This window comes from Esox lucius, chromosome 18 (genome assembly GCF_011004845.1).
Source record: "Esox lucius isolate fEsoLuc1 chromosome 18, fEsoLuc1.pri, whole genome shotgun sequence".
NCBI classification, from domain to species: domain Eukaryota; kingdom Metazoa; phylum Chordata; class Actinopteri; order Esociformes; family Esocidae; genus Esox; species Esox lucius.
In genome coordinates this window covers 17,070,720-17,096,454 of record NC_047586.1, presented here as the reverse complement: position 1 = coordinate 17,096,454, position 25,735 = coordinate 17,070,720, and the positions used below count along the sequence as shown (strand labels likewise).

General features: G+C 41.5%; 1 protein-coding gene across 1 annotated transcript; it reads right to left on the bottom strand.

Moving 5' to 3' along the window:
- Positions 1-1,060: 1,060 nt before the first annotated feature.
- On the bottom strand, positions 1,061-10,394 carry ptger2b (prostaglandin E receptor 2b (subtype EP2)). Its single transcript, XM_010882277.4, has 2 exons — positions 9,503-10,394; positions 1,061-2,198 (listed from the first exon to the last, which is right to left on the bottom strand). Exons 1-2 carry the CDS (start codon positions 10,289-10,291, stop codon positions 1,920-1,922), a joined length of 1,068 nt encoding a protein of 355 aa, XP_010880579.1. The 5' UTR covers positions 10,292-10,394; the 3' UTR covers positions 1,061-1,919.
- Positions 10,395-25,735: the final 15,341 nt, after the last annotated feature.

The window sequence follows — 25,735 nt, the reverse complement described above, 5'->3', positions numbered from 1 at the left end:
CTTAGGGTTTTCCAAAGGAAACCTCAAGGGCTCTCAGGAAACCTAAAGGGCTCTCAGGAAACCTAAAGGGCTCTCAGGAAACCTAAAGGGCTCTCAGGAACAAGATTCTCTGGACTGATTAAACCAATGCCAAGCATTTACTTATGGAGACAGCGCTCATCGTCTGGCGAATTACACACCTACAGTCAGCGCTTGGCTTGGGATAAAATACGTCCAGGAACAAAAAAATCACACATTAAACTGTGTTCATTAAAAATGTTGTTTAATAAGGCTTGCCTAAAAAAGGAACCGGAATGCTGTTTGCCTAAATTTAGAACTTTTAGGACTGTTATAGCCCAAGTCAAGCACTACAGTGAAGCCCAAGTGCCTACATTGAAGCATGACCTGAAAATGGCAGTGCAGTTATGTTCCTCATCCAAAGTGACAGAGCTAGAGAGAACATGCAGAGAAGAATTGGAGTAACTCCCCAAATACAGGTGTGCCACACTTGTAGCATCATATCCAAAAAGATTCAAGCCTGTAATCGTTTTGATTTTAATTAATTGGAAAAACATCTACAAACCTGTTTTTGAAGGGGTGTAAATATTTTCCAAACGCACTGTAATTGTACTCCATACTCGCCATTCCCAAATATCTGTCTGGTTGCCTGGGGTTCATTTGAATGTAGAAACAAGAAACCAGGCAAGCCTAGTTTTCCATGCCAGAAACAGTCGCAATATAACGGTATAAAGTTTCAGTTAAGGCTTACCATAACATAACTACTGTATATTAAGCCAGCAAATGTGTTTGTCTATCCTGACCCGAAATGCATGCACGGAGGCGTACTTCAAAAATCTACCAGAAACAGTCGCAATATAACAGTAAACTGTTTTATTTCAGGCTTACTATAATGTATATACTAACGGTTTTAGCCAGCAAAGTTTTCATCTATACAGAATAATTCATAATAAGTACTTTGCTTCGCCTGCGAGGAGATACAAACTCGGGACCTATAGTTCACAAGTCTGCTTCTCTAACCACTACGCTATTTAACAAGGGGCAATCAGTCAGTCTGTCAGTCAGTGACTTACTCCCTCAGTAAGAGACATTTGCTCTTCTTGGCCGGTTACGCTTACAAAAAAACTAAGAAATTCAACCATGTGTCTCATTCCAACCTTTCATTGTTGAGAACAGGTGGGTGTCCACCACAAATACCTATTTGTCATGATTTTGATTATGAGCTGTCTCAAACCAAGTACATGCGCCTAGACACATACATTTAGAAGATACTTATTTGGGGGAGAATGGAGATAATATGGCCAAATGTTGCTAAATGTTAATGTCAGTTAAAAAAAAATAAGTCTCTCATGGCAACTGTAAAGGGTAATGGAGCATGACATTATCATATTTCATAATGTAGCTTCATACGATGTATTCATTTAAAACCATACATAAATATTATATTTGGTTCTCAAATCACAATTTAACCTAAGATTAGATCATATCCATTGACCTTTACACATGCTGTGAATACTGGACCCCTTTATCCAGAAGTTTCCTCAAATTAGAATTTCAGTCCTTCAGTGTTGATAATAAAGCTCTCATACTGAAGCAATTAAATAAATACTCAAACAATGACTTCTCAAAATGTTAAGTCTTATTTCACTTACTATTTTGAGGTTATAAAATATCAGCTCTGCAGCCAACTGCCCCCCTCAATTCAGTTGTCCGTCAAAATCTATTCCAATTGCCTGTGAACGTCCTCTGGCCCATGGGACAAAAATGGTGCACTGGGCATTCACTGAGGCCCATGTTCACCAGAAATTGGATGACTAGTCTGAGAAATCCCATCCTGTGTCCTCCTGGATTACTGAGGGTTAGATGACCTACATTCGTCAAGAGAGGGTCATTCGCTCACTGGTCACGTATGTCTAGTCCATTTACTGAAATTCGTTGTTCTGGATCTCCATGACTGGGCTAGATGAAGGGAGTTTTGATCCAACAGGGACAGCGTTTTCCTTGCGGAATTGGGGGGGTTCTCGTGGTCCCTTGGCCTTACACAGCGCCAGCTTCTTCCAGAGGAAGCGCAGCACTGAGGGGCTAAGGATTATAAAGACCCATGGGTCGATAATGGAGTTGAAAGACAGCAAGCGGAGAGCTAGGAGATCATGGGATTCACTTTCAATCAAGTTGAAATAGGGTCTTGAAAACACAACAACCTAGGGGAGCACAAAGGAAAAAGGATCACAAAAAAAGCATCACAAACATTATTTTCAGACTTTGAAATATCAATAAAACCATATTCCGTTATCAAGTAGCCTAAGTAGAACTACGTTATAACAGGGGTCAGCACACGCTATAGGCTCTGGTAAAATTCAGTCAGCAAATACTACCCATTTGTCAAGGCCTTGCTCCATTTATGGCTTTTCATGTGCATACACCACCGTTCAAAAGTTTGGGGTCACTTAGAAATGTCCTTGTTTTCTAAAGAAAAGCATTTTTTTTTCATAAAAAAAAACATTAAATTGATCAGAAATATAGAGGACATTGCAAACATTGTGAATAACTAAACTGGCTGGAATTGCAGATTTTTTATGGAATATCTACATAGGAATACAATGAAAAAGCCATATCTGAGACTGACCAATAAAAAGAAAAGATTAAAATTGGCAAAAGAACACACACTGGAAAAAGGAAGATTGGAAAAAAGGGTGATGGTCCGACAAATCTAGGTTTGAGGTGTTTCAAATCACAAAGAAGAACATTTGTGAGGGACAGACCAAATGAAAAGATGCTGGAGAAGTGCTTGATGAATTCTGTCAAGCGGAGGCAATGTGACGGTCTGGGGTTGCTTTGGCATTGATGAAGTATGAGATTTGTACGGGTACAAGGGATCTTGAGGAAGAAGGTTATCACTCCATTTTGCAAAACCATGCCATTTTGCAATCCCACGGCGCTTGATTGGTGTTTAACGGTACGCAAAAGTTACGCTTCGGTTCGATTTCGGTACAGTGAAAAAAGACATGCCAAACATAACATTTCTTTTAATTTATTACGACGTTATAAACTTTGCCCATTACCATTGTAGTTAAAGCTGCACTAGGTAGGATCTGTTCAGTAAAAAAAAAACAGTTTCAGCATTTTACAATTATTCACCGGTCAGAAAGCCGTTCCACAAAAATGCCCGATTGAGAATGAAGTTCTGAATAATAATATAAAAAAATGTATTTACCTGTTCTAAAAAAAAGCGCTAACTCAAGAGTTAGACATTATTCTTAGCGTTGATAATGTTAGCTTAGGGTTCCTGGTTGTTAGCTATAGAGAGCTAGTCTACTTTCGCTTCTTTGCAGTTTTCATAGTGTGTGCTGTTGTAGACAAGGGAGGAATTGGCAGTTTGTCATCTTGTTCTCTAGCTGCCATTATAGTTTCTTACAGTAAGCGAACTTCACTCCTACACGTATGTTATTCCGCTCTGGAAAAAATTATGAGACCACTGTAAAATTATCAGTTTCTCTGGTTTTACTATTAATAGGTATGTGTTTAAGTAAAACATTTTTGTTTTGTTTTATTCTATAAACTACTGACAACATTACTCCCTAATCCCCCCCCAAATGTTTGTCATTTAGAGTATTTATTTGTAGAAAACAACAATTGGTCAAAATAACCAAAAGAAAAAATTTATTTTTTCAGACCTCAAATAATGGAAAATAAAACAAATGAATATTCATTTTAAAAAAATGTATATTTGGTGGAATAACCCAGATTTTTAATCACAGCTTTCATGCGCCTTGCTCTCCACCAGTCTGTCTCATTGCAGTTGGGTGACTTTATGCCACTCCTGGCACAAAAATGTAAGTAGCTCGACTTTGTTTGATGGCTTCTGACCATCCATCTTCCTCTTGACCAAAGGTTTTCAATGGGGTTCAGGTCTGGAGATTGGGCTGGCAGGGTCTTGATCTGGTGGTCCTCCATCCACACCTTAATTGACCTGGCTGTGCAGCATGGAGCATTGTCCTGCTGGAAAAAAAAAAAATCAGAGTTGGGAAACATTTTCAGAGTAGAAGGAAGTAGGTGTTCTTCCAGGATAACCTTGTACTTGGCTACATTCATGCGTCCTTCACAAAGACAAATCTGGCCGATTCCAGCCTTGCTGAAGCATCCTCAGATCATCACTAATCCTCCACCAAATTTCACAGTGGGTGTGAGGCACTCTGGCTTGTTGGCCTCTCCAGATCTCCGTCTAACCATTAGACGACTAGGTGTTGGGCAAAGCTGAAAATTTGACTCGTCAGAGAAGATGACCTTACTCCATTCCTCTACGGTCCAATCCTTATGGTCTTTTGCAAACTTCAGCCTGGCTCTTCTTTGCTTCTCATTGATGAAGGGCTTTTTTCTAGCTTTGCATGACTTCAGCCCTGCCCCTAGGAGCCTGTTTCGAACCGTCCTCGCCATGTACTTCACCCCGGCTGCTGTTTGCCATTCTTTTTGTAGGTCACTTGATGTCATCCTATGGTTGTTGAGTGACATTCAAAAGAGTTGACGGTCATCTCGGTCAGTGGACGTTTTCGCCCTCTGCCAGTCTGTAGCTTTGTTGTCCACAATTCTGTAGTTATTTTTTATTCTAATTACCTTTGACTGTTTTTGCCATCCAGCTGGTCCTATTGCAAGAGGATAGTCATGACCACAGCAGTGGTTTTTATACTTTTCCTCGTTAAATTAGATTTGGTTCAGGTAACCACCTAATCAGTACCTCATTAAGTAAAATGAGCTGTGCCTGTGTTGGAATTTAACAGACACTGGAATTGAATGGCTACCATACATGTAGAGATGCTGATTTCAGTTTTTTTTTTTTTTTCCAGAACTGTATATATCATCCAGTTGAAATGCGTGTGCACAAAATAAACCAAGGAGGAAAGCAGAAGGCAATTGGATGGTACAGGATTGCTGGAACAGAATAGTCTGGAAAGTAAATTGACATTTCACTGGCACTGATCTGTTTGTGTTGCTGAACATCTCTTAGAGGGCCTCATCAGCTTACACAACTTGTTTATAGGGCACAAAACTTGTATTTTAAAAGTAACATGTGTGGTAAAAACTAGACCATATTCATTCGGATCACAACACATACCGAACATCCTGTACCGAACGGTACGGTACGGATAAGTGTACCGTTACACACCTGCGATTGATGGGAGCCAATTTCCTCAGAGAATAGGAAAACGATGACCCATGGGGTGGAATCTCTTCAGATAACCTCACCAAATTGACAACTAGAATGACAAAGGTCTGCAAGACTGCAATTGCAGCAAATAGAGGATTATTTGATGAAAGTGAAGTTTGAAAGACAACATTTATTTCAGTTAAAAATCCTTATTTCTAACTATGTCAACTATATTTCCTATTTATTTTGCTATATTTCCTATACAAACTAATTTCATGTACAACCCTGTTTTCAAGAAAGTTGCAATGCTGTGTAAAATGTAATGAAGAATAGAACCAAATGATGTGCAAATCATTTAAACCCTATATTCAAGAGAAAATATTGCAAAGACAACATATCAAATGTTGAAACAGAGAAATGTTATCGTTACTTGAAAAATATATGCCCACATTTCAAAAAAGCTGGGACATCGGCAACAAAAGACTGGAAAGGTTGTCACATTATAGGTAAAATTTAAAGTGGAAAAAGTTGTGACATGATTTATCTTTGTCTCATTCTTTTACATCACAAAAACCTGGCATTTTAACAGGGGTGTGTAGACTTTTTATATCAACTGTATACAGGTTCTGGAGCAACAAATGCTGCTGTCCAGACAATGTTTGATCCCTCTAATTAGGACTTGGGCTGGGGGGGGTGAATTAATGACACACAAAAGATGCATGAGTGACGTACTGTAAATTCCCGCCAAAAGTTTGCCGGGACACCTTTTGTGTTGTGTAAGAAGTGTTGTGATGCTCTCTCTCCTTCAAGGGAGTCCCTAAGTTAAGCTAGCACATTTAAAAGTAAACTGCAAGGAAATTAGTATTGCCATTGTTTATGGTCGGCAAAAACTGACATTACTTCTGTTAAATCTGTCAGAGATTTCTCCTCATTTGCATATTTTCTGACTCGCTGTGTGCCTATAGCATGGCATTTCAACCCAGGAGAGTCAACCCAAACCTCTGTGGTAATTTTTTAAGGTAAGGCTGATTTGATAGAATCTTTTGCATTAGGCTACTTTGAAGACTGAAACATTAGCCTAGCTACTACTTAAAGGCATAGACCACCCAAAAATCTACCATTTTGTCAGCAGTTTTCTTACCTTGAAAATTGTCTAATAACACCATGTAACACATTCTTTCTTTATTTTTTTGTTCCTGGGTAGCAGGTGTTATTTCCTAATTGCTCATGCCTCAAATGCATAGAAAATGGCTATTATTCCCCACAAATATTGCTTTTGTGACCAGGGCAGTGATATTTTGAAATGTACCCGTTTTCCAGAACATTTTAGATAGATTCAGTGAGTAAACTTGGAGTAACTTCTAGAACTTTCTAGAACTTCCAGTAATCTAAACAGTAGTACAGGGGCCTTAAGCCCAGCAGTTCAATTTGGTTCCAGCTGCCTAAGTGGATACATATGGCTGAGAGGTCATTGGAGACTTCAGAATGGTAGTTTTCCCGCTAGCTTTGCATTTGGTACAGCAGGGACACCAAGGTGCACTACCAGAGATGGGACTGGCCACAGCGGGCTGAGTTCTCTGTGGGGAGGAACAATGTCAAGTGGGACCCACTGGTGGACCCCGGAAGGTGCTGACACCACTGTACATCAAATTGGGCCTTATGAAACAATTTGTCAGCAGCCTTTAAGTAACTTCAAGACTTCTTCCCTAAGCTGTCTGAGGCAAAGGTCAAAGCTGGTGTCTTTGTCGGACCACAGATGAAAATCCTGGAGTGCAATGAATTCCCGAAGAAGTTCACAAGGACAAAGCAGTTTGGAACAGGTTTGTTGCAGTGGTCCGGAGCTTCCTGTGCAATCACAAGGCTGAAAACTATGTGGAGCTGGTTGAGACTCTGGTGAAGAACTACGGCACAATGGACTGTAAGATGTCCCTCAAAGTCCATATCCTGGATGCTCATCTTGATAAATGTAACAAAAGAACGTACTCGGAGGAGCAAGGCAAGCACTTCCAAGATGTACTGGACTTTGAATGCTGCAACCAAGGACATCATAACGAGAACATGATGGGAGACTAAATTTGGGGGCTGATTCGTGAAGGTGATTGACTATATAATCGTATATCTCGAAAAACTACTCACTTCTAAATCTTCTAAATCTTGTAGACATTTTTGTATTACTTTAGTATAGTTCATTTGGATTTGGATTCATGTTTTTTTTTTTCTATGTGAACGAAAAGACACAAATTTGCCTGTTTTCTCATTGTCCTGAGTTTCTGGGGAATAATGGCAATTTTCTATACTTTTAAGGCATAAGCAATTACGGAAGGAACATTTTTTTTTTTTACATAGTGTAGTCTAAGGAAACAGCTGATTTAGATTATTGGGTGGTCTATGCCATTAATGTTAGTCAGGCACAGGCTTAGATGCTGTATGTAAGTAACACATCTGCCTACCTCTTTGGCATGGTGAAACAGTAGTCCTGGTATTGTGTGGGGATGTGTTTGAGCAGAAATTATGGTCTGCAGTTGTAGTCTGTGTGTTGGTCTGACTTTATTGTTGCATAATTCGCACTCTGTACTATTTTCAATTAAATATAGAAATAAATGATTTTCACATCAGTACGGGGTTGTATGTTTTCATTGACGACAAACTTCTGAACGGTACTGTAGTCAATACAGTGCGGCAAATAAGTATTTAGTCAGCCACCAATTGTGCAAGTTCTCCCACTTAAAAAGATGAGAGAGGCCTGTAAATTTCATCATAGGTACACTTCAACTATGAGAGACAAAATGAGAAAAAGAAATAGAGAAAATCACATTGTAGGATTTTTTATGAATTCATTGAAAAATTCCTCGGTAAAATAAGTATTTGGTCACCTACAAACAAGCAGGATTTCTGGCTCTCACAGACCTGTAACTTCTTTAAGAGGCTCATCTGTCCTCCACTCATAACCTTTATTAATGGCACCTGTTTGAACTTGTTATCAGTATAAAAGACACCTGTCCACAACCTCAAACAGTCACACTCCAAACTCCACTATGGCCAAGACCAAAGAGCTGTCAAAGGACACCAGAAACAAAATTGTAGACCTGCACCAGGCTGGGAAGACTGAATCTGCAATAGGTAAGCAGCTTGGTGTGAAGAAATCAACAGTGGGAGCAATTATAAGAAAATGGAAGACATACAAGACCACTGATAATCTCCCTCGATCCGGGACTCCACGCAAGATCTCACCCCGTGGGGTCAAAAGGATCACAAGAACAGTGAGCAGAAATCCCAGAACCACACGGGGGGGACCTTGTGAATGACCTGCAGACCAAAGTTTGGCTGGGACCAAAGTAACAAAGGCTACCATCCGTAACACACTACGCCGCCAGGGACTCAAATCCTGCAGTGCCAGACGTGTCCCCCTGCTTAAGCCAGTACATGTCCAGGCCCGTCTGAGGCCCGTCTGAGGTTTGCTAGAGAGCATTTGGATGGTCCAGAAGAGGATTGGGATAATGTCATATGGTCAGATGAAACCAAAATAGAACTTTTTGGTAAAAACTCAACTTGTCGTGTTTGGAGGAGAAATAATGCTGAGTTGCATCCAAAGAACCCCATACCTACTGTGAAGCATGGGGGTGGAAACATCATGCTTTGGGGCTGTTTTTCTGCATAGGGACCAGGACAACTGATCCGTGTAAAGGAAAGAATGAATGGGGCCATGTATCGTGAGATTATGAGTGAAAACTTCCTTCCATCAGCAAGGGCATTGAAGATGAAACGTGACTGGGTCTTTCAGCATGACAATGATCCCAAACACACCGCCCAGGCAACGAAGGAGTGGCTTCGTAAGAAGCATTTCAAGGTCCTGGAGTGGCCTAGCCAGTCACCAGATCTGAACCACATAGAAAATCTTTGGAGGGAGTTGAAAGTCTGTGTTGCCCAGCAACAGCCCCAAAACAGCACTGCTCTAGGGGAGATCTGCATGGAGGAATGGGCCAAAATACCAGCAACAGTGTGTGAAAACCTTGTGAAGACTTACAGAAAACGTTTGACCTCTGTCATTGCCAACAAAGGGTATATAACAAAGTACTGAGATTAACTTTTGTTATTGACCAAATACTTATTTTCCACCATAATTTACCAATAAATTCATGAAAAATTTCTGGAGAAAGAAAATCTCATTTTTACTCTCATAGTTGAAGTTGAAGTACCTATGATGAAATTACAGGCCTCTCATCTTTTTAAGTGGGAGAACTTGCACAATTGGTGGCTGACTAAATACTTTTTGCCCCACTGTATCTATTTAGCGGAAGAGCACGTGATTAGCGCCCCAAACCAAAACATTTAGATTACCAGTATCGGAATGAATGGCCTTACCACTAAAGGAAACGAACATGTGACGAAAGCCCCCGTTATGAATATCAGTAACAGAAGATGCTCAACTTCTTCCGCCATGGAGAGGGACCGTTGATAAAATCGTATCCTTCGCGTAGCTCCCACACGGTGTACTTTACGTCTCCGATACATCAGAATCAAATGATAGACAACACATAAATTACATATCACCGTGGTCAAAATCATCATAAGAGCCAACGACGCGTAGATATAGACGTATACTTTGTTTTTGGTGATTTTTGGGTTAATGTCAAAGAAACACCAGGTCCCCGGGCAATATTGTATGTATTCACCAAAACCCATGAAAGGTCCTAGGCAGAAGAAGAGGCAGAGCAGGTAGATGATTGCAATGGTGATGTATCCGCAACGCTTTCTCAAGTGCTGCTCGTGAAAGTATGGGTGTCCAAAGGAGAGGTAGCGCTCCAAAGCCATTGCGCACACAATGGCTAAAGTTGCGAGACTTAAAAAAGTCATACTGAAACCGAAGTAGGCGCATACTGCGTTGTTTTCCCTCATAGCGACCAGTGCCTTGTTTTGTGTATAAGAGGTTAGTACCAAAGGACTGACGGAGAAGGTACCCACTAGATCCGTAGTCACCAACGCCGTTACCAACACTTGGAACAATGATGGACTTTGTCGCCGGCGCCGCATCTCCAAAAGAACCAAAGCGATAAAGTTGCCTAGTACTCCAGCGGAAAACATTCCCGCTGACATAAAAGCATTCCCAAACGAGACGGTGGTTCTTTTAGTACAGTTACTTTCTGAATCCATATAAATAATCTTAGACTACTCCTTTGAACTTCAACTGATCGATTTCTCATCAAGGCACACAAAGAACAAATGTTATACTGCGCTGGCAAACACTCATGGTACGTTTGTAAGCAAGTAGGAAGAGGGAATTTACCATATATGACTACGCAGACGCGCCTCTAGCTTAGGGCAATGTAAGTGGACATTTTGTTGTATCCGAGCACGGCTTATTTATGAAAAGAATGCAAAGGCTTCCTGCCTGTGGATTTAATTTGTTTGTACTTTGGCCTGGTCTACCCCTTTACTGATGAATGCAACTTTTTGGATGTGCCTACATTTTAGTGGTGACAGGTCCTGACCTAACAACCAGATTTTTGCCTGGGCTATGTTCATTTTAACTTATCAAAAAAAAAAATAATAATACAATTAATAGTAATCGACTCAAAAGTTAAAAACATTTTATAATAGCCAGAAAGCATGCAAGGCCTGGAAGTGTGATGAATACAGTCAAAGGTAGCCTATGACTGGCCATATGCAGTGTTTTGATGTAGTATACTGTATTGGTAACGTTTTTGTTTGTAAAATATTATTATTATTACAATTACGTTTGCGAGGCAGTTCTGTGTCATTGATGAACACAGGGGCCATCCTCGGTCCGGTTCATGTGTATGTCGGGATCTCGCTAACTCGTGCTTGGTTCTGCCAACCTGCTTCCCCAGGCTACTATCTTGGTTTATTTACAAAAATCTTTGGTGTGAGTCACAAAAATGCGGAATTCAGCGTAGCTGTTTGATGTTATGTTATACTTTCTGCGCTAGATGGCGGTCTTAGTCTGGTTATTAACCACGAAACGCTTTTGACTTTTCAGCTTTACTCTCAGGTGTTACTGTAAATTAATCACTATTGATCTGTTGGTGTGACCTAAGAATCAGACATATCGGAGTGAGACCACAAGCCTGGAAGATCAGAGACATTCCAGCTGCCATGGTAGCAGTTACTAATTACTTTCATTCTGATCTCTCACTTACCAGAAACAGTGCTTTCTCACTTACCCGAAACAGCAGCCACAAAATTCACAGTAATTAGAACCACAGTGGCCTGGAAGAAAAGGATGGAGAGGCGGAGGATCTCTCCCTGGTCAGTTCTGCTTGCTTCCATCATTACCGGTAGTAATTCCAACCAGCACAAGGATATCTCTGTGGCCCCAAATCTCCATATCGAGTTAGCATAGCAGGTCTGAATGTGGGTTGTGTAAATGGACATGTCTTGGCATGGCCACAGACAGAAGCATGGTAGTCCTATATACATAGACACTATCTTACTAGCGCAAAACGTCTTTCTAATTATTTTGCTCACTGGAAGGATTTTTCCCCCAGGGATGAATACAATATATTATTGTTCTAATATATTATTTTTATATATATTATTTTCAACAATCCCAGTTTTCCTGTTCAAAGCAAATAGAGACATAGAACACATTCATCTAAATGTTTCATATTGTTGAATTTCTTGTAATGTTTTATTTTTTGTAGAAATTGGTATAATTGGTTGTGCATCATTTGTTGTAAATCATTTCCTGTCGTTATATTTACTATTTTCTTTTATATTTGATGCTTTAATATAGGCATCTGGGGGACTTGTGAAATATTGTCTCTTAACGCCCATGTACACAAGATATGTTAAACGGTTTGTGATCTGTTGGACTTAATTCAGTGTCAAAGGAGCAGTCGGCGAAGGTAAGATTGAATTACATGTTGGTGTTACATGTTGGTGTACCGTAATTGTTCAAAATGTTCAATTTGTGCGTTGCTTTACCTTGCTCTGGTACATACACAAGATCAGCCATAACATTATAAACACCTGCCTAATATTGTGTAGGTCCGCCTTTTGCCACCAAAACAGCCCTGACCCGTTGAGGCATGGACTCCACTAGACCTCTGAAGGTGTGCTGTGATATCTGGCACCAAGATGTTAGCAGCATATCCTTTAAGTCCTGTAAACTGCGAGGTGGGGCTTCAATTGGATTGGACTAAGTCTTTTAGCACATCCCACAGATGCTTGATTGGATTGAGATCTGGGGAATTTGGAGGCCAAATCAACACCTTGAACTTGTTGTTGTGTTTCTTAAACCATTCCTGAAAATGTTTGCTTTGTGTCAGGGTGCATTATCCTGCTGAAAGAGGCCAGTGCCATCATGGAATACCGTTGCCATGAAAGGCTGCACATGGTCTACAACAATGCTCAGGTAGGTGGTACGTATCAAAATAACATCCACATAAATGGCAGGACCCAAGATTTCCCAGCAGAACATTGCCCAAACCATCAAACTGCCTCCACTGGCTTGCCTTCTTCCCATTGTGCATCCTGGTGCCATGTGTTCTCCAGGTAAGTGGCGCACACACACCCGGCCATCCATGTGATGTAAAAGAAAACGTGATTCATCAGACCAGGCCACCTTCCATTGCTTAAATGGTCCAGTTCTGATGCTTACATGCCCATTGTAGGTGCTTTCAGGAGTGGACAGGGGTCAGCACAGCCCCATACGCAATAAACTGCGATGCAATGTGTGTTCTGACATTTTTCTATCAGTAGCAGCATTAAAATGTTCAGCAATTTGAGCTACAGTAGCTCGTCTGTTGGATCGGACCACACGGGCCAGCCTTTGCTCCCCACGTGCATAAATGAGCCTTGGCCATCCATGACCCTGTCTTAGGTTCACCGCTTTTCCTTCCTTGGACCGCTTTTGATAGGTACCGACCACTGCAAACCAGGAACACACCACAAGGGCTGCAGTTTTCAAGATGCTCTGATCCAATTGTCTAGCCATCACAATTTTGCCCTTGTCAATGTTGTTCAGATCCTTATGCTTGCCCATTTTTCCTGCTTCTAACACATCAGAATGTTCACCTGCTGCATAATATATCCCACCCATTGACAGGTGCCATGATAATGAGATTATCAGTGGTATTCACTTCACTTTCAGTGGTCATAATGTTATGGCTGATTGGTGTATAGTTCCTACAAGACAAACAGAAGACAAACAAAATACAGCTAGCTAGTTGAAAATGAGTTTGTCCATTGAGCTAAAAAGATAAATGCGATGATGTGTTCTGCGTTACAAGTAGTAACTCAAAAGCAAATGATCTGATCATTATCTACAAAGTTAATAACCATTCTAAATACAGTATGTGTTTGCCAGCACCCATCTTCTGCTTTCCAGATAATTATTTCACTTTAACTGACCGGGTGAAGAATCTTATACTAGCAATGATGTCCCAGTAGCTATCATCAATACCATACGCAAATATTATAATATATAATATATTTACTAAATATATTTAAATGAATTGTATTTACTTATGTATTTTATAAATATATTTCAATTTTAGCAAAATATATTCCCATATATTATTCGTACATATGGGATTGAACAAAGTGGAAATGGGTTGGCAAAATAATCAGATACAAGATGTTTTAACCTTTTCACGCATAAGTTTCAAATATCACTTAACACCCCCCCCCCCCCCCCCCGTGAGTTTTTTTGCACATGATTTCAGTACTCAGAATTTGATTAAGACATCACAATACATTTCATCCACAGCTGCCCAAAAACACCATGCTGTTTACTAGGTTTGTATTTAATTTCTGATTTTGATTTATTAGCAAACTACTACTGGCAGTAATACTGTTAAAAAATATACTTAGTCATTATTGACCAACCTTTAAAATGCTGTCCTTTTCCTGTAGATTGCGATTCAATAGGTCCTGCCATGCTTCACTTGTTGTATCAATAAAACATAACTATCAGACAATATATTGTGTGTTAATAATTTATTTACGTTATTATTCAGATGCTCTCAAAAGATTGACAAATTATGAATTTCCGATCCTTACATATTTAGTGATGGACAAATATGATCAGTGAAGATTATGTTGAGTGAAGCTTTTGAAGATTTCATTGAGCATTTTTAGCTAATTACTGTCTATATGCATAGCTATGTTTATTTACATTGCACTGGATTCTGAGAGCCGTAAGTAATATCCAGGTTTATCTGACCATAAATTCACAAATCTGTCTGGAATGTGAGCAAAAGGAAATGACCATCCGGTCACAGAGTTACTCATCTTATCACCTTTATCTTTGGTTGATAAGTGCCCACTGACGTTAGCTACCTTCTGTTAACATAACTTATTTGACATTTCTTTTTTCTTTTTTTTTACCGTTTGTCAGCTCTCCCAGGTTATGGTTAAGTTGTTTTCATTGCTAATATAATTTTTGTGTTAGATGTATTATGTTTAATTTCTCAAAATACGACTGCTGGTGTTGGCTGTGTGTTGATACGTAAGTAACCCTTTTTTGTCCTGTTTTGAACACTTTCTACCTAGTCAATTTCATAGTGTAGATCTTCAAACAATTACTATGAGTAAATATGAACAGTGTTATGAACACTGAGCTAAATGTGAGTAAATAAAAGCGTTGTCTGACCAGTAAAAGCGTCACCTGACAAGCATCGTCTGACTAACAATATGTTCTAATCACACTGGGGTGATCATATGAGTCAAAGGGTTAAAGTGTTGGACATTTGTCTCATTGTATATAACTTTACTCATCAATAATAATAAGATTTTTACACTTAAATATACTCTACAAAACTGCAAAAAAAACTGACATTCATAACTGGCCAGACATTTCTTATGGATACAATCAGCAATCAATGGTGATATTGTACTTCGGTCAAATATATTGTGCTGTCAATGTGTGCTTGTTCCTATCCCCTAAACCAGTGTTTTCCAATCCTGGTCCTCGTGATCCAAAGGGGTGCACGTTTTTGTTTTTACCCTAGCACCCACGCACCTGATTCAAATTAAAGACTTGATGATAGGTTGATTATGTCAATCAAGTGTGTTAGTGGTAGGGCAACATCTGAAACAGGTGTGTGAGTGCTAGGGCAAAAACTAAAATATGCACCCCTTTAGGTCCTGAGAACCAGGATTGGGAAACAGGGCCCTAAACATATAGCTGAAATCTAAACATCAGCATATTCATTGGTTGATCTACTTCGATGTTTCGATGGTTACTTTCGTATCTCCAGTTCTATGAGTGGAGCGTCGCCCATAGGGGCTTCGCTCCTATTGGTTTACCCCTCTGCCAATAGGCAGGCACTGAAAATTTAAATATGCAAATCACGCCTCTCATGGCCATCTGCCCCATGGCTATAAAATAGGTCGTCATACTCTGTTCTGTCTCCCGACATACCTTTCTTCACAAGAAAAGCAGTCAGTGACCGTTCAGGGTATGAACCCTATGGGCAACGCTCCACTCATTGAACTGGAATTACAAAAGTAACCATCGTTCTATATCGTGAACCTTTGCCCATAGGGGCTTCACTCCTTTTGGTTTAGGGCAAAGCGAGCGAGCCCAAGATGTACTCCCAGCCGGTCACCTACCTCACTAACGAGATAAGAGCCAACAGGACGGCTCGGGCGTGAAGCGACTACGACACCTAACCGCTTCCATCATACTCACACCAAGCACATACGTTTGCGCACTGACAACAGCCCCAAACGAATGTAATCACGGCACCAACCCAACTGGTACCTCCTCAATCAGCCTTGATTGAATCGGAGCATCCGAGGCCAGCCCAGAAAACACGCCGAGACCCGGACTCGGCGCACAAGTAGACGCTCAAGCACATACAATGCAAGCGTCATACATAAAATCGCACAGGCACACCAGAGCAACGGACGGACCCATGTCAAATGCACTGCCCCAGTAGCTCAACGGACCCAACGCACACCCCAGATTCAGCCACACTGAGCACAGAGTAAGCCAACTTGCCCACAGCCATGTCACACAAGTAAAACCGGACAAAAGGCGACGGCATGCCCCAAGACGTGGCAACACAAATGTCCTCTACCCCCACGCCCCTAAACAGCGGCCGAGGCCGCCACTCCACGCGTGGCACTCCTAGGTGTAGGAGTGCCACGTGACTTGTAGGCCAGATTAATCGCCTCACACAACCAGTCAGACAGACGCTGTTTCGACAACGGCTGGCCTGCCTTGGGGCCTCCGTGACACACAAAGAGCTGGGGCGCGGTCTACACCGCGGCCATGCACTGCACATACTGTGCCAAAGCGCGCACCGGACACAAATGATGCAACCTCTCCTCCCTCATACCCGCATGGGGAGGAGGAGAAAATGCCCACAACACCATCTTCATGGAACGAAAAGAGGCCTTGATCACCTTGGGCAGAAAGGACGGGTTAGGGAGCAACACAGCCCTGCTACCATCGCCGTTGATGGCGAGACAGATCCACCTGTACCTTCCCGAAGCGTCTCCAGACCACGGCCACAATGTCGGGATGAAGATGCACTGTAGAGGGGGAAACGCGTACAACAGCCGAGAGAGTGGAAGCCGAGAGTGCAAGTAGGCAACCTTTAGGTCGATACTGTGGCAAAAATTTCGTCGTGAGCATGCAAAACGGCCTCTTTGACACACCGTAACCAAGGAGGCAGAGGCTCCAGAAGGTGGCGTAGCCGAGCACAGCCCACCTGATACCTTCACCTTCGACACACCTGTCCTTGGGGGGCGCAACCTCCTCCTCCAAAGAGGACTCCGCACCCACTCAGCGGGGGAGAACAGTTCCTGACCCCAACTCCGGGAAAGGAGTCCTCCTCAGAGAGGAGAAAGAGGACGTCGGTGAGGGGGACCTCCTCTGCAAAGTACGCCAGCCTTTCCATCCTCACCTGCAAAAGGAGGACGGCGCAGGCAGTGCATATAGGCTCCTCGATGGCACCGTTGCGAGCATGCAGCTGTCCCAGACACGCACAGCATAGTGTGTCCAGCTCGCTACATCGGCAGGCCAATAGTGAGGTCGGCGGCCGAGGTGCCGTGCTAGAAGTAGCTGCTACAGCGGCTGAAGTAGGTGAAGCCATCCTTGGCTTTGTAGAAATGACTGATTGCATACTAAAAACGTTTTCGTGAAGAAAGAAGGGAGACAAAACAGACTATGACTACCTCTTTTATAGCCATGGGGCAGATGGCCATGAGAGGGGTAAACCAATAGGAGCGAAGCCCCAATGGGCAAAGCATCACGATATAGAACTGATACTGCATGGAATAGCAACACACAAGTTAAAAACAAGTTGAAAACAATGGCCTGGGAGCTCTGCAACCTTGTCCGGCAAAGGAGTCGTAGTTGTCTGGAATGTATGCATTGGAATGGAAGGGAACCTTGGTTCAGAGAGGAAATATGCCACACCTTTTGGACTTTTTGGGTCGTTGTGAAAATCAGTTCTGAAATCATTGAATACAGGTGAGGATGGTTACTTTACAGAACAGGAAATGGGCCAAGGGCGGAAATCCCAGGGGGGTCGGGGGGGTCAGGACCCCCCCCATCTAAGGGTTGTCCCCCCCTAAAAATATCCTTAAAAACAATGCTGTGTATTGTAAATAACATAATCATATATACTTAAATATATTTATATGTCCATAAGTATTAAACGATACAAACCCCAAATTATGCTTTTTAAGTTTAGAAACATTTTGAGTCCCCCCTCCCGTGCCTCACAGTGGTTTGGTCCAAAGCCTGCCTTACCCGTCCAGCGAGAGCGTGGACGAGAGAACAACACACTGGTAGTAGGATTCGCTACAGTAACGCTGGTTGTGGAATGTAGTAAATAGGCGGTTCAAAGCTATTTTATTCACATTAAACATCGGATGAAGGTTTTCTTTTCTCAAATAGAAATGATGCTGAGTAATTAATAAATTAGTCATGACATAAAGGTTTGCTATGTTTAGTGTAATATTATGTAACGTTACCTAGCTTGTTTAATAGCTTGTTGGATAGAAATGCACCTGGCCACTGCAACTAACGTTACCACGTTATCTGTGAACTGATATTAGGGTTAATATTGAAGATCTACAGGTTGTGTTCTGCTCAATATGATGTTAAGTATGGCTGATCAGTGGGTTTGCTGCTGTTAAATATATATCCTCTGTCCCAGACGAAACCTAATATTTATGTGGTTGAAGCAAGATCATTTTATAATTAAAGCTGCAAGCAGCATTTATCGGGGTTCAAGCTGTTAAGGCCTTTAACCTTTTCACGCGTGAGTTTCAAATATTTCTTACCGACCCCCCAGCGTGAGTTTTTTTGCACGTGACTTCGGTACTCTGCAGCATTTGAACTCATGCCAGCCTTTGAACAGTCACCTTGCTAGGTAAGGAACACTACATGCATTGCATTGCAAGCTTCTCTCGTTGACTCGAATTCTAAGAGCTACAAAAGTTGGTTGATTTATTACTGTAGCTAGCTAGAAAACGTCAGCTAACCGCTAGCAAACATCAGCTGCCCGCTAGCTAACAAATCGTGACCAGTTATTGAATGCAGTGAAAATGAATAAACTATATAAAATGCATACAACGGGGAACGTAACTTCTAGAAAGTTTTTGCAATGGTTTTGATCGGTAGTAGTCGCTAATATAATTCGTTTTTGTGCATTAGTGTTGGCTGTCTGTTGGTACGTAACTAACACTTCTTGTCCCGATTTGAATGCTTTCTACCTGGTTAATATCATAGTATGGTCTTGAAACAATTACAATCAGGAAATAAAGTTATAAACACTGTTTGAGCTAAATGTGAGTAAATAATAGCGCGGTTTTACCAGCCATTGTTACGTTACTTGTAGCTAGGTATGCTAATGGTGCATTCTAAACATGACGTTCTAATCACACTGGTGTGATCGTACGCTCCAGGGACCACTCAAGATTGATCACACTGGTGTGATCGTACGCGCCAAAGGGTTAAGCACCCAAACATCAAAAGACATTACGTTTTATTTAGCAGGCATTTAACCACTGAAATAATAGATGGAAAAGTCCATTCATAGCCAATACAGGCATTTTAGCATTGGAAATGTACGTTTTTCAAAGCTTTTTGACAGTTATAGTTGCACCTATTGTCTGATCTCCACAAAACTTCACTATGTTATGACACATATGCTCATCTATTTTTGTGAAGTTTGGGGTTTTTCTATGGGATTTATTGGCTTTTGAGTGTATTTTGTCCTGCCACTTGAATAAATTATCCTGTTACAGCCAGGCAAATGGAAAAAATCGATAATTATTGATCTAGAGAGTCCAGAGAATCATCGTAGACTGAATTGGTTCCGAAAGGCCGAAAGTCCAGGTACTAGTTCGCGAAAGTAGGTTTTTAACATATTCGCGAATATTAAATGAACAGTTTGATTGACAGTAGTGGTTCTTGAGGCAAAGTTTTTCAGCATGAGGAGATCTATCAAGTGATATGCATTTTTTGACGAAATTTGTAACAACACGTGATTAGAGAGCCTTAAAACTCGTTAGCGCCAACTAGTGGCCGATTTCTTTCAAAATTCTTACAGACCTCTAGGACCTTGTGCCAAACATGCCCACCAAGTTTCGTTCTGATCAGAGTATGTCAACCTGGTTAAATAGGTGCTCAAATCTCATTGGCCAATGGCGGCCATGTTTTTTGAGATACGCCAATATCCTCTTAGGCATACATGGCCCCTTGGGCAAAGACACTGCATACCAAATTTCAAGTAATTTGGACAAACGGTCAGGTGTCTATACGTATTTCGTATTATTTTTCGTATTATAGCGCCACCATGTGGCCAATCGACGCAGTTTTTTTACTGTGACCTCAGACTGACTTCTAACACATGTATACCAAGGTTGGTGAAGTTTACTTAACTACTTCTTGAGTTATAGCCTTTTTAGTAAAATAGGCTCCTCCCACAACTTAAATTCTGCGCCCCCTAGCGACCATGAATCGAAATTTAAACTTTTTTTTGATAATTATTGATTTTCAGACTCCATAGAACATTTCTACACTGGTTTGGTTCCGATCGGGCGAAAATCCAGGGACTAGTTCGCAAAAGTAGGTTTTTGACAAAATTCAAAATGGCGGAAAATCTATCATGGCGGAAATGAAATCGGAGATATACGTTTTGTTCGTCTTGAGCCAAGGATTACAGGGATATAAGACACTTGAGTCTACGACATACGGTCTAGGAGTTATGACCACTTTCGCGCTTTAGGTCGCTATAGCGCCACCTATGGGCCAATGGGGCTCATATTTTGATAACCTCTCCTCGATTTTTGTACTACCATATGCCAAAGTTTCAAAGCTCCAGCTCTTACGGTTTGGGCTGCACGATGCGTTTTACGGCAGAAGAATAATAATACAAATCTGTACAATAACAATAGGGTTTCAGCACTTCGTGCTTGAACCCCTAATTATAATATGACCGCGTGGTGAACCTAATGTAGGCCTATACTTAGACATCTGACGTTAAAGATTTGTGTTGCTGCCCAGATAAAATGACGGAGAAGAGAAAAACGGACATAAGATCCTTTTTCAGTACACCAAAACGCAAAGTAAGTACAGTAAGTCGTCATATGGTCAATTTAGTCAGCTTTTTCATTGAATCAAGAGAAACACTGAAAAGAAGGATGATGGTACCATGCTAGCCCACACTAATGATAGTATTAAGGCTTTCCTCTGTGTACACGTCCTCTACAAGTATAATTGTGGCTGTATTATTTGTGTCCCCTTCAAAAATTGCTCTTCAGAAATGTTATGTTTATTGTCCCCCCCTACTGTTAAATCAGATTTACGCCCTTGAAATGGGCCCCCAACTACTACACACTTGTAGCACCTTATCTGGCATGATTGAATTTGATTTCACGCATGCATGTTCCCCGTTGTGGCACCTCGTGTTTCCCAAGGTTATGCTGCTGAAGTTTGACAAAGTAGGATGGGCAAAGACTGTCCACACACACATGCACACACATTCTGAGTACTGATTACTCATCACGCAGTTTAGAGAACAGAAAAGGCCATAGAATAGGCAGATTTAAACACTGCATATTCTTCCTGCAGTTCCAAAGCTCCCCATGCAATTCATATGAATAATGTATTACAATTTTTAAATGCAGTTTGGAACATTTGCTAAATAACCATTTATTTATTTTTTTTACCATTTTTGGGCTGGATGTGTAAATGTTGTTTTTATGTGTATAACTTTAAGCAAGATTTCTATCATACCTCAGTTAGCAAAGTTAGCAAAGTTTGTAAGCAAGGAGTTTGGATAACATGGGACAAATATTGGCACATGCATGACATAGTATACATTTTCATGGACCTGTTTTGGCTTGACAGCACCACATTCACACTCTGTTACCAAACATCTTTAACTGGTCTCTTGCAAATATTTATAACGAGAAAAAATATTATTTGGGAGGGGACATTCTGGTAAATCTCTGTAACACAGTTACCATAGTTTAACCCTAACAGGCACACACATGCACAAACTAATAACACACACATACACACACACACAGCACTGTATTCTCAGACACTCCCTCTCTCCTCTTGCATATAACAAACACACATGTTGTGAAAGACTGGTCTTAGGTGACCAGGTTTGAACTTTTCAATGGAGGGTGTTGGATTACCTGACAGCGTTAATGGGGACAACTGAGTGGGAACAGGAACAAATACTGTATTGCACTCTATAGCCTAGCCTACTGATGTCACATGGGAGAAACAAGGTCCCAATCTGTCCCCAAGCAAGACTATTATTTAACCCAAAATACTCTAGCTAACCCTCCATGGTGAAGGTTCATGTGGACAAGATCCAACAGTCTTTGTGTGTGTGTGTGTGCGTGGACGAAAAGCAAGTTGTTCCATCGCAATAATTATGTGTGGTTATGTAATTACGCTGTGCTATGCTAAGTAGGGACGAAAAGAGACCACAGACCTGCTCTGTGAATGGAAAACTAGGGCTTTTTCCTGCCAAAACGACCGGTATTTACATACTATGTTCCAAACATGCCTCCAGCTCCAATATTAGTGGGCCGCAATTAATCTCTTTACATGACAATAGTTTATACAGTAAGGACTACTAGTATTTAAAAATGGATCGAGAAAACATTTTTTGGGGGGAAATATGAAACATTTACTTTCTCACATAAGAGTACATTTGGCTAGTTTGTATATAGTATATCCATACATTCTCTGCCCCCTTTGCTATCTACATTAACCAAAATAGAGATACAAATTATCTTACAGTTTAGCATACAATTATAGCAGCTCTAGTTTCTCAAGTGTGTACACTCCTATGGCTTGATTGACAATTAAATAACTCTGCTGAGAAATTAGTGAGAGGTTAGGGATTTGGAAAGACTATTGGACCACAGGCTGGGTTCCTGTAAATAAAAGAGCCTGATGATATCCTAAAACAAACACTTTGGTTTTCAAAGATACAGCAAAGTCCAGCCATTCTCTCTGTCTCTTTCTCCCTCCCCTCTCTGTCTCCCATACCTTCCCCTGGGCTTGAGAGGTTGAGAGAGAGACAGGGGAGAAAATGGCCCTGTTATTACCCAGGGTGCTCTGCAGTGGGAGTGTGTGATGATCACAGGACAGGAGAGAATTCCATTCAGACCACATAGGCGTTCAACACTCTCTGGATGGGGTTTGGCCTGAACTCCTGTGTGGTCATGGTCCTTGAGGTTGAATACTAAGTGACCGCTGGCAGGTCATATGCTCAGTATTATCGCTGATCACTTAAGACCATATTGTGTTTTTGTTGCCTTTCCATTTTGTTCTTTACAACTTGTAACCCTGTAAGCTCTGGGAAATAATGGGCTTTCCTTAACGCATTTCCTAATGGTTACCCAACACATTAACTCCGCTCCCGCTGATACATGTTAACTTCAGAAGGACTAAGTTGAGATGACCTTCAGACCATCACATGATTGATCTTTGACCCTGCAGTCTGCTCCAGACCCCATGGGTCAGCACTTGGCGACAAACGGAGAAAGATGGAGACAAAGAAAGAAAGAGTAAGGCAGCTCATTTGATAACTGGTAGGCTAAGAATGTGTGAGATCCATTCAGCCAGTGAATACCTGTCTTTGGCCAATTAATCTATGCCTTTCCCCAGTGAATTTATGCATGTAGCCTGTGAATCTGTACATATAGCCAGTAAATCTATGCTTTTAGCCATTGAATATTTGCCTTTAGCCAGTGAATCTTGGACTTTAGCCAGTACATCTGTACTTCTAGCCATTAAACATATGCATTCATCCCTTGAATATTTGCCTTTATCCAGTGAATCTACTGTATGCTTGAATCCTGATGGTATTCTGTTAATGTTGTGGAAGACAATAGGGAGACTAGAGGCTGGGAATAAAAACGTGAAAACGTGGGAGTGTGTGTATTTATGCACATATTTGTGTGTCTGTGGCAGTGGGAAAGAATATCGTGTAAGACCCACACTATAGCCCTGCAGCCACAGTACTCAGATGTCACCCATCTACCCGCTTACAAAAAGCAGGATGACAGGGCCATATACCGCAGCTACACCACACAGCATATCCCACAGTGTTCCTCTCCACCACTCCTCTACAACCAGACCCCCCCCCCCAAACACACACACACACACACACACACACACTGTTTCACCCGACCCAACTCTTTTCATTCTTCATTACAGACCACAGTGAAATGGAAAAGAAAGAAAATTAAAAGGAAGGCTGGACGGCTTCCATTTTCTCAACTCTTACCTGTGTGAAATGTTGGCTTTGGGCCCAAAGTGAAACAATACTCTTTTCAAGCCCGGAGACATTAACTGGACACAACTCAAACTGTGTGTGTGTGTGTCTCTCTCACTGTGTGTGTTTTTCTGATATTTTATGTGTCTCTATGTTTGGGTTTGTACATGTTAGCATGTGAATGTGATGGTTAAGGGTTTGGTTGAAATAGAGTTGGGTCAAACCGCAGTGGAGTCTGGTGGAGCCAGATTCAGGAACAGTGGAGTCTGGTGGAGCCAGATTCAGAACAGTGGAGTCTGGTGGAGCCAGATTCAGGAACAGTGGAGTCTGGTGGAGCCCGATTCAGGAACAGTGGTGTCCTGTGGAGCCAGATTCAGGAACAGTGGAGTCTGGTGGAGCCAGATTCAGGAACAGTGGAGTCTGGTGGAGCCAGATTCAGAACAGTGGAGTCTGGTGGAGCCAGATTCAGGAACAGTGGAGTCTGGTGGAGCCAGATTCAGGAACAGTGGAGTCTGGTGGAGCCCGATTCAGGAACAGTGTTGTCCTGTGGAGCCAGATTCAGGAACAGTGGAGTCTGGTGGAGCCAGCTTCAGGAACAGTGAAGTCTGGTGGAGCCAGATTCAGGAACAGTGGTGTCTGGTGGAGCCAGATTCAGAGGATGGAGAGTGGGTCATGAGGAGTGGAGGAAGATACAATGTCAATAGCACCCTGAAACCTTTTTGTAAGAAAATCATAATGCCATTTTAGTGAATTGGTTAAACTGAACTAATTGGGTTTAACTTCCAATGACCGGTCTGCTCTCACCTGGGTATGTAAGCTGAATACATAAACTGTAAATCAGTCTAGATAAGAGTGGTGTGTGCTAAATGACTCAAATGTAATTAATGGAGTAGAAAAGGGAGTATCCCATCATCCCAACCCAGATGTTACATAAGCCTTCTGGGCTTTGTCTCGGAAAACAACTTATGGCTGACAGCCTGTACTCTGCTGGAGCCATGGTTGGATAACCCCACGAGAGTTCATCATACTTCACCCCCACCTCCTCTCAAACCTCTTGTTCTCTGCAGCTTTCTAAGCATGGAAGAGAGTGAAATGAGGAGTAGGGAAGAGGAGGGTGGAGAATCAGACACCATGTTGAAGAGTAATGGCTGTCCAAGGGTCCTTATGACCAATCCACCAAGACCACGACCCACCTGTTTTCCCACTCACAAAGACTGGTCATCAAGCCTCCTTATTCTTGGTTTCCTCTGGCAGTTGGTTGATGCCTTAGTAGCAGCATAAACATGTCTTCTTATTTATTGCTCTCTTTTATTTATTTTTTATTTTTTTCCATATATATACTGTATGTATGTGATGTATTTTGAGACACATATTTGCCGATTGACAGAGAGGTTTATTAATTTTGGCTTGGTTTTTTATAGATAGCTAGCTGGCTTTTGTTTTCAGTTGAATAATGCATCTGGAAAAATACCATTGTTTTGTTTTACTTGGCTGCCAGTTCCTGATCTTCTTATAACATCATTTGAGGAGTTTCCTGAAGCTTGAGAGGAAAGGTGATAGTGGAATATATACTTTTTTCCTGAGCACTGGTCAACTAGCAAATATTCTTTGTGTGGTGAGCTTTCTGGCTTCCATAGCTGCAGAGATATTTGGGTACAGTTGGGTACCAAATGAATGAGCTTTAAGATCACAGATTTCCCATTTACAGGATGCTAAGCAGACTCCCTCGCCATTTTCTACTGTCCTCTGAACACACCTTTCCGTTACAACCAATACCTGACTTGCAGATTTTTTAAAGTCATTTCATCGTTGTTTCAAGAACCAAATATTATTTGGTTCTTGAAACAATGATCTGGGGGGA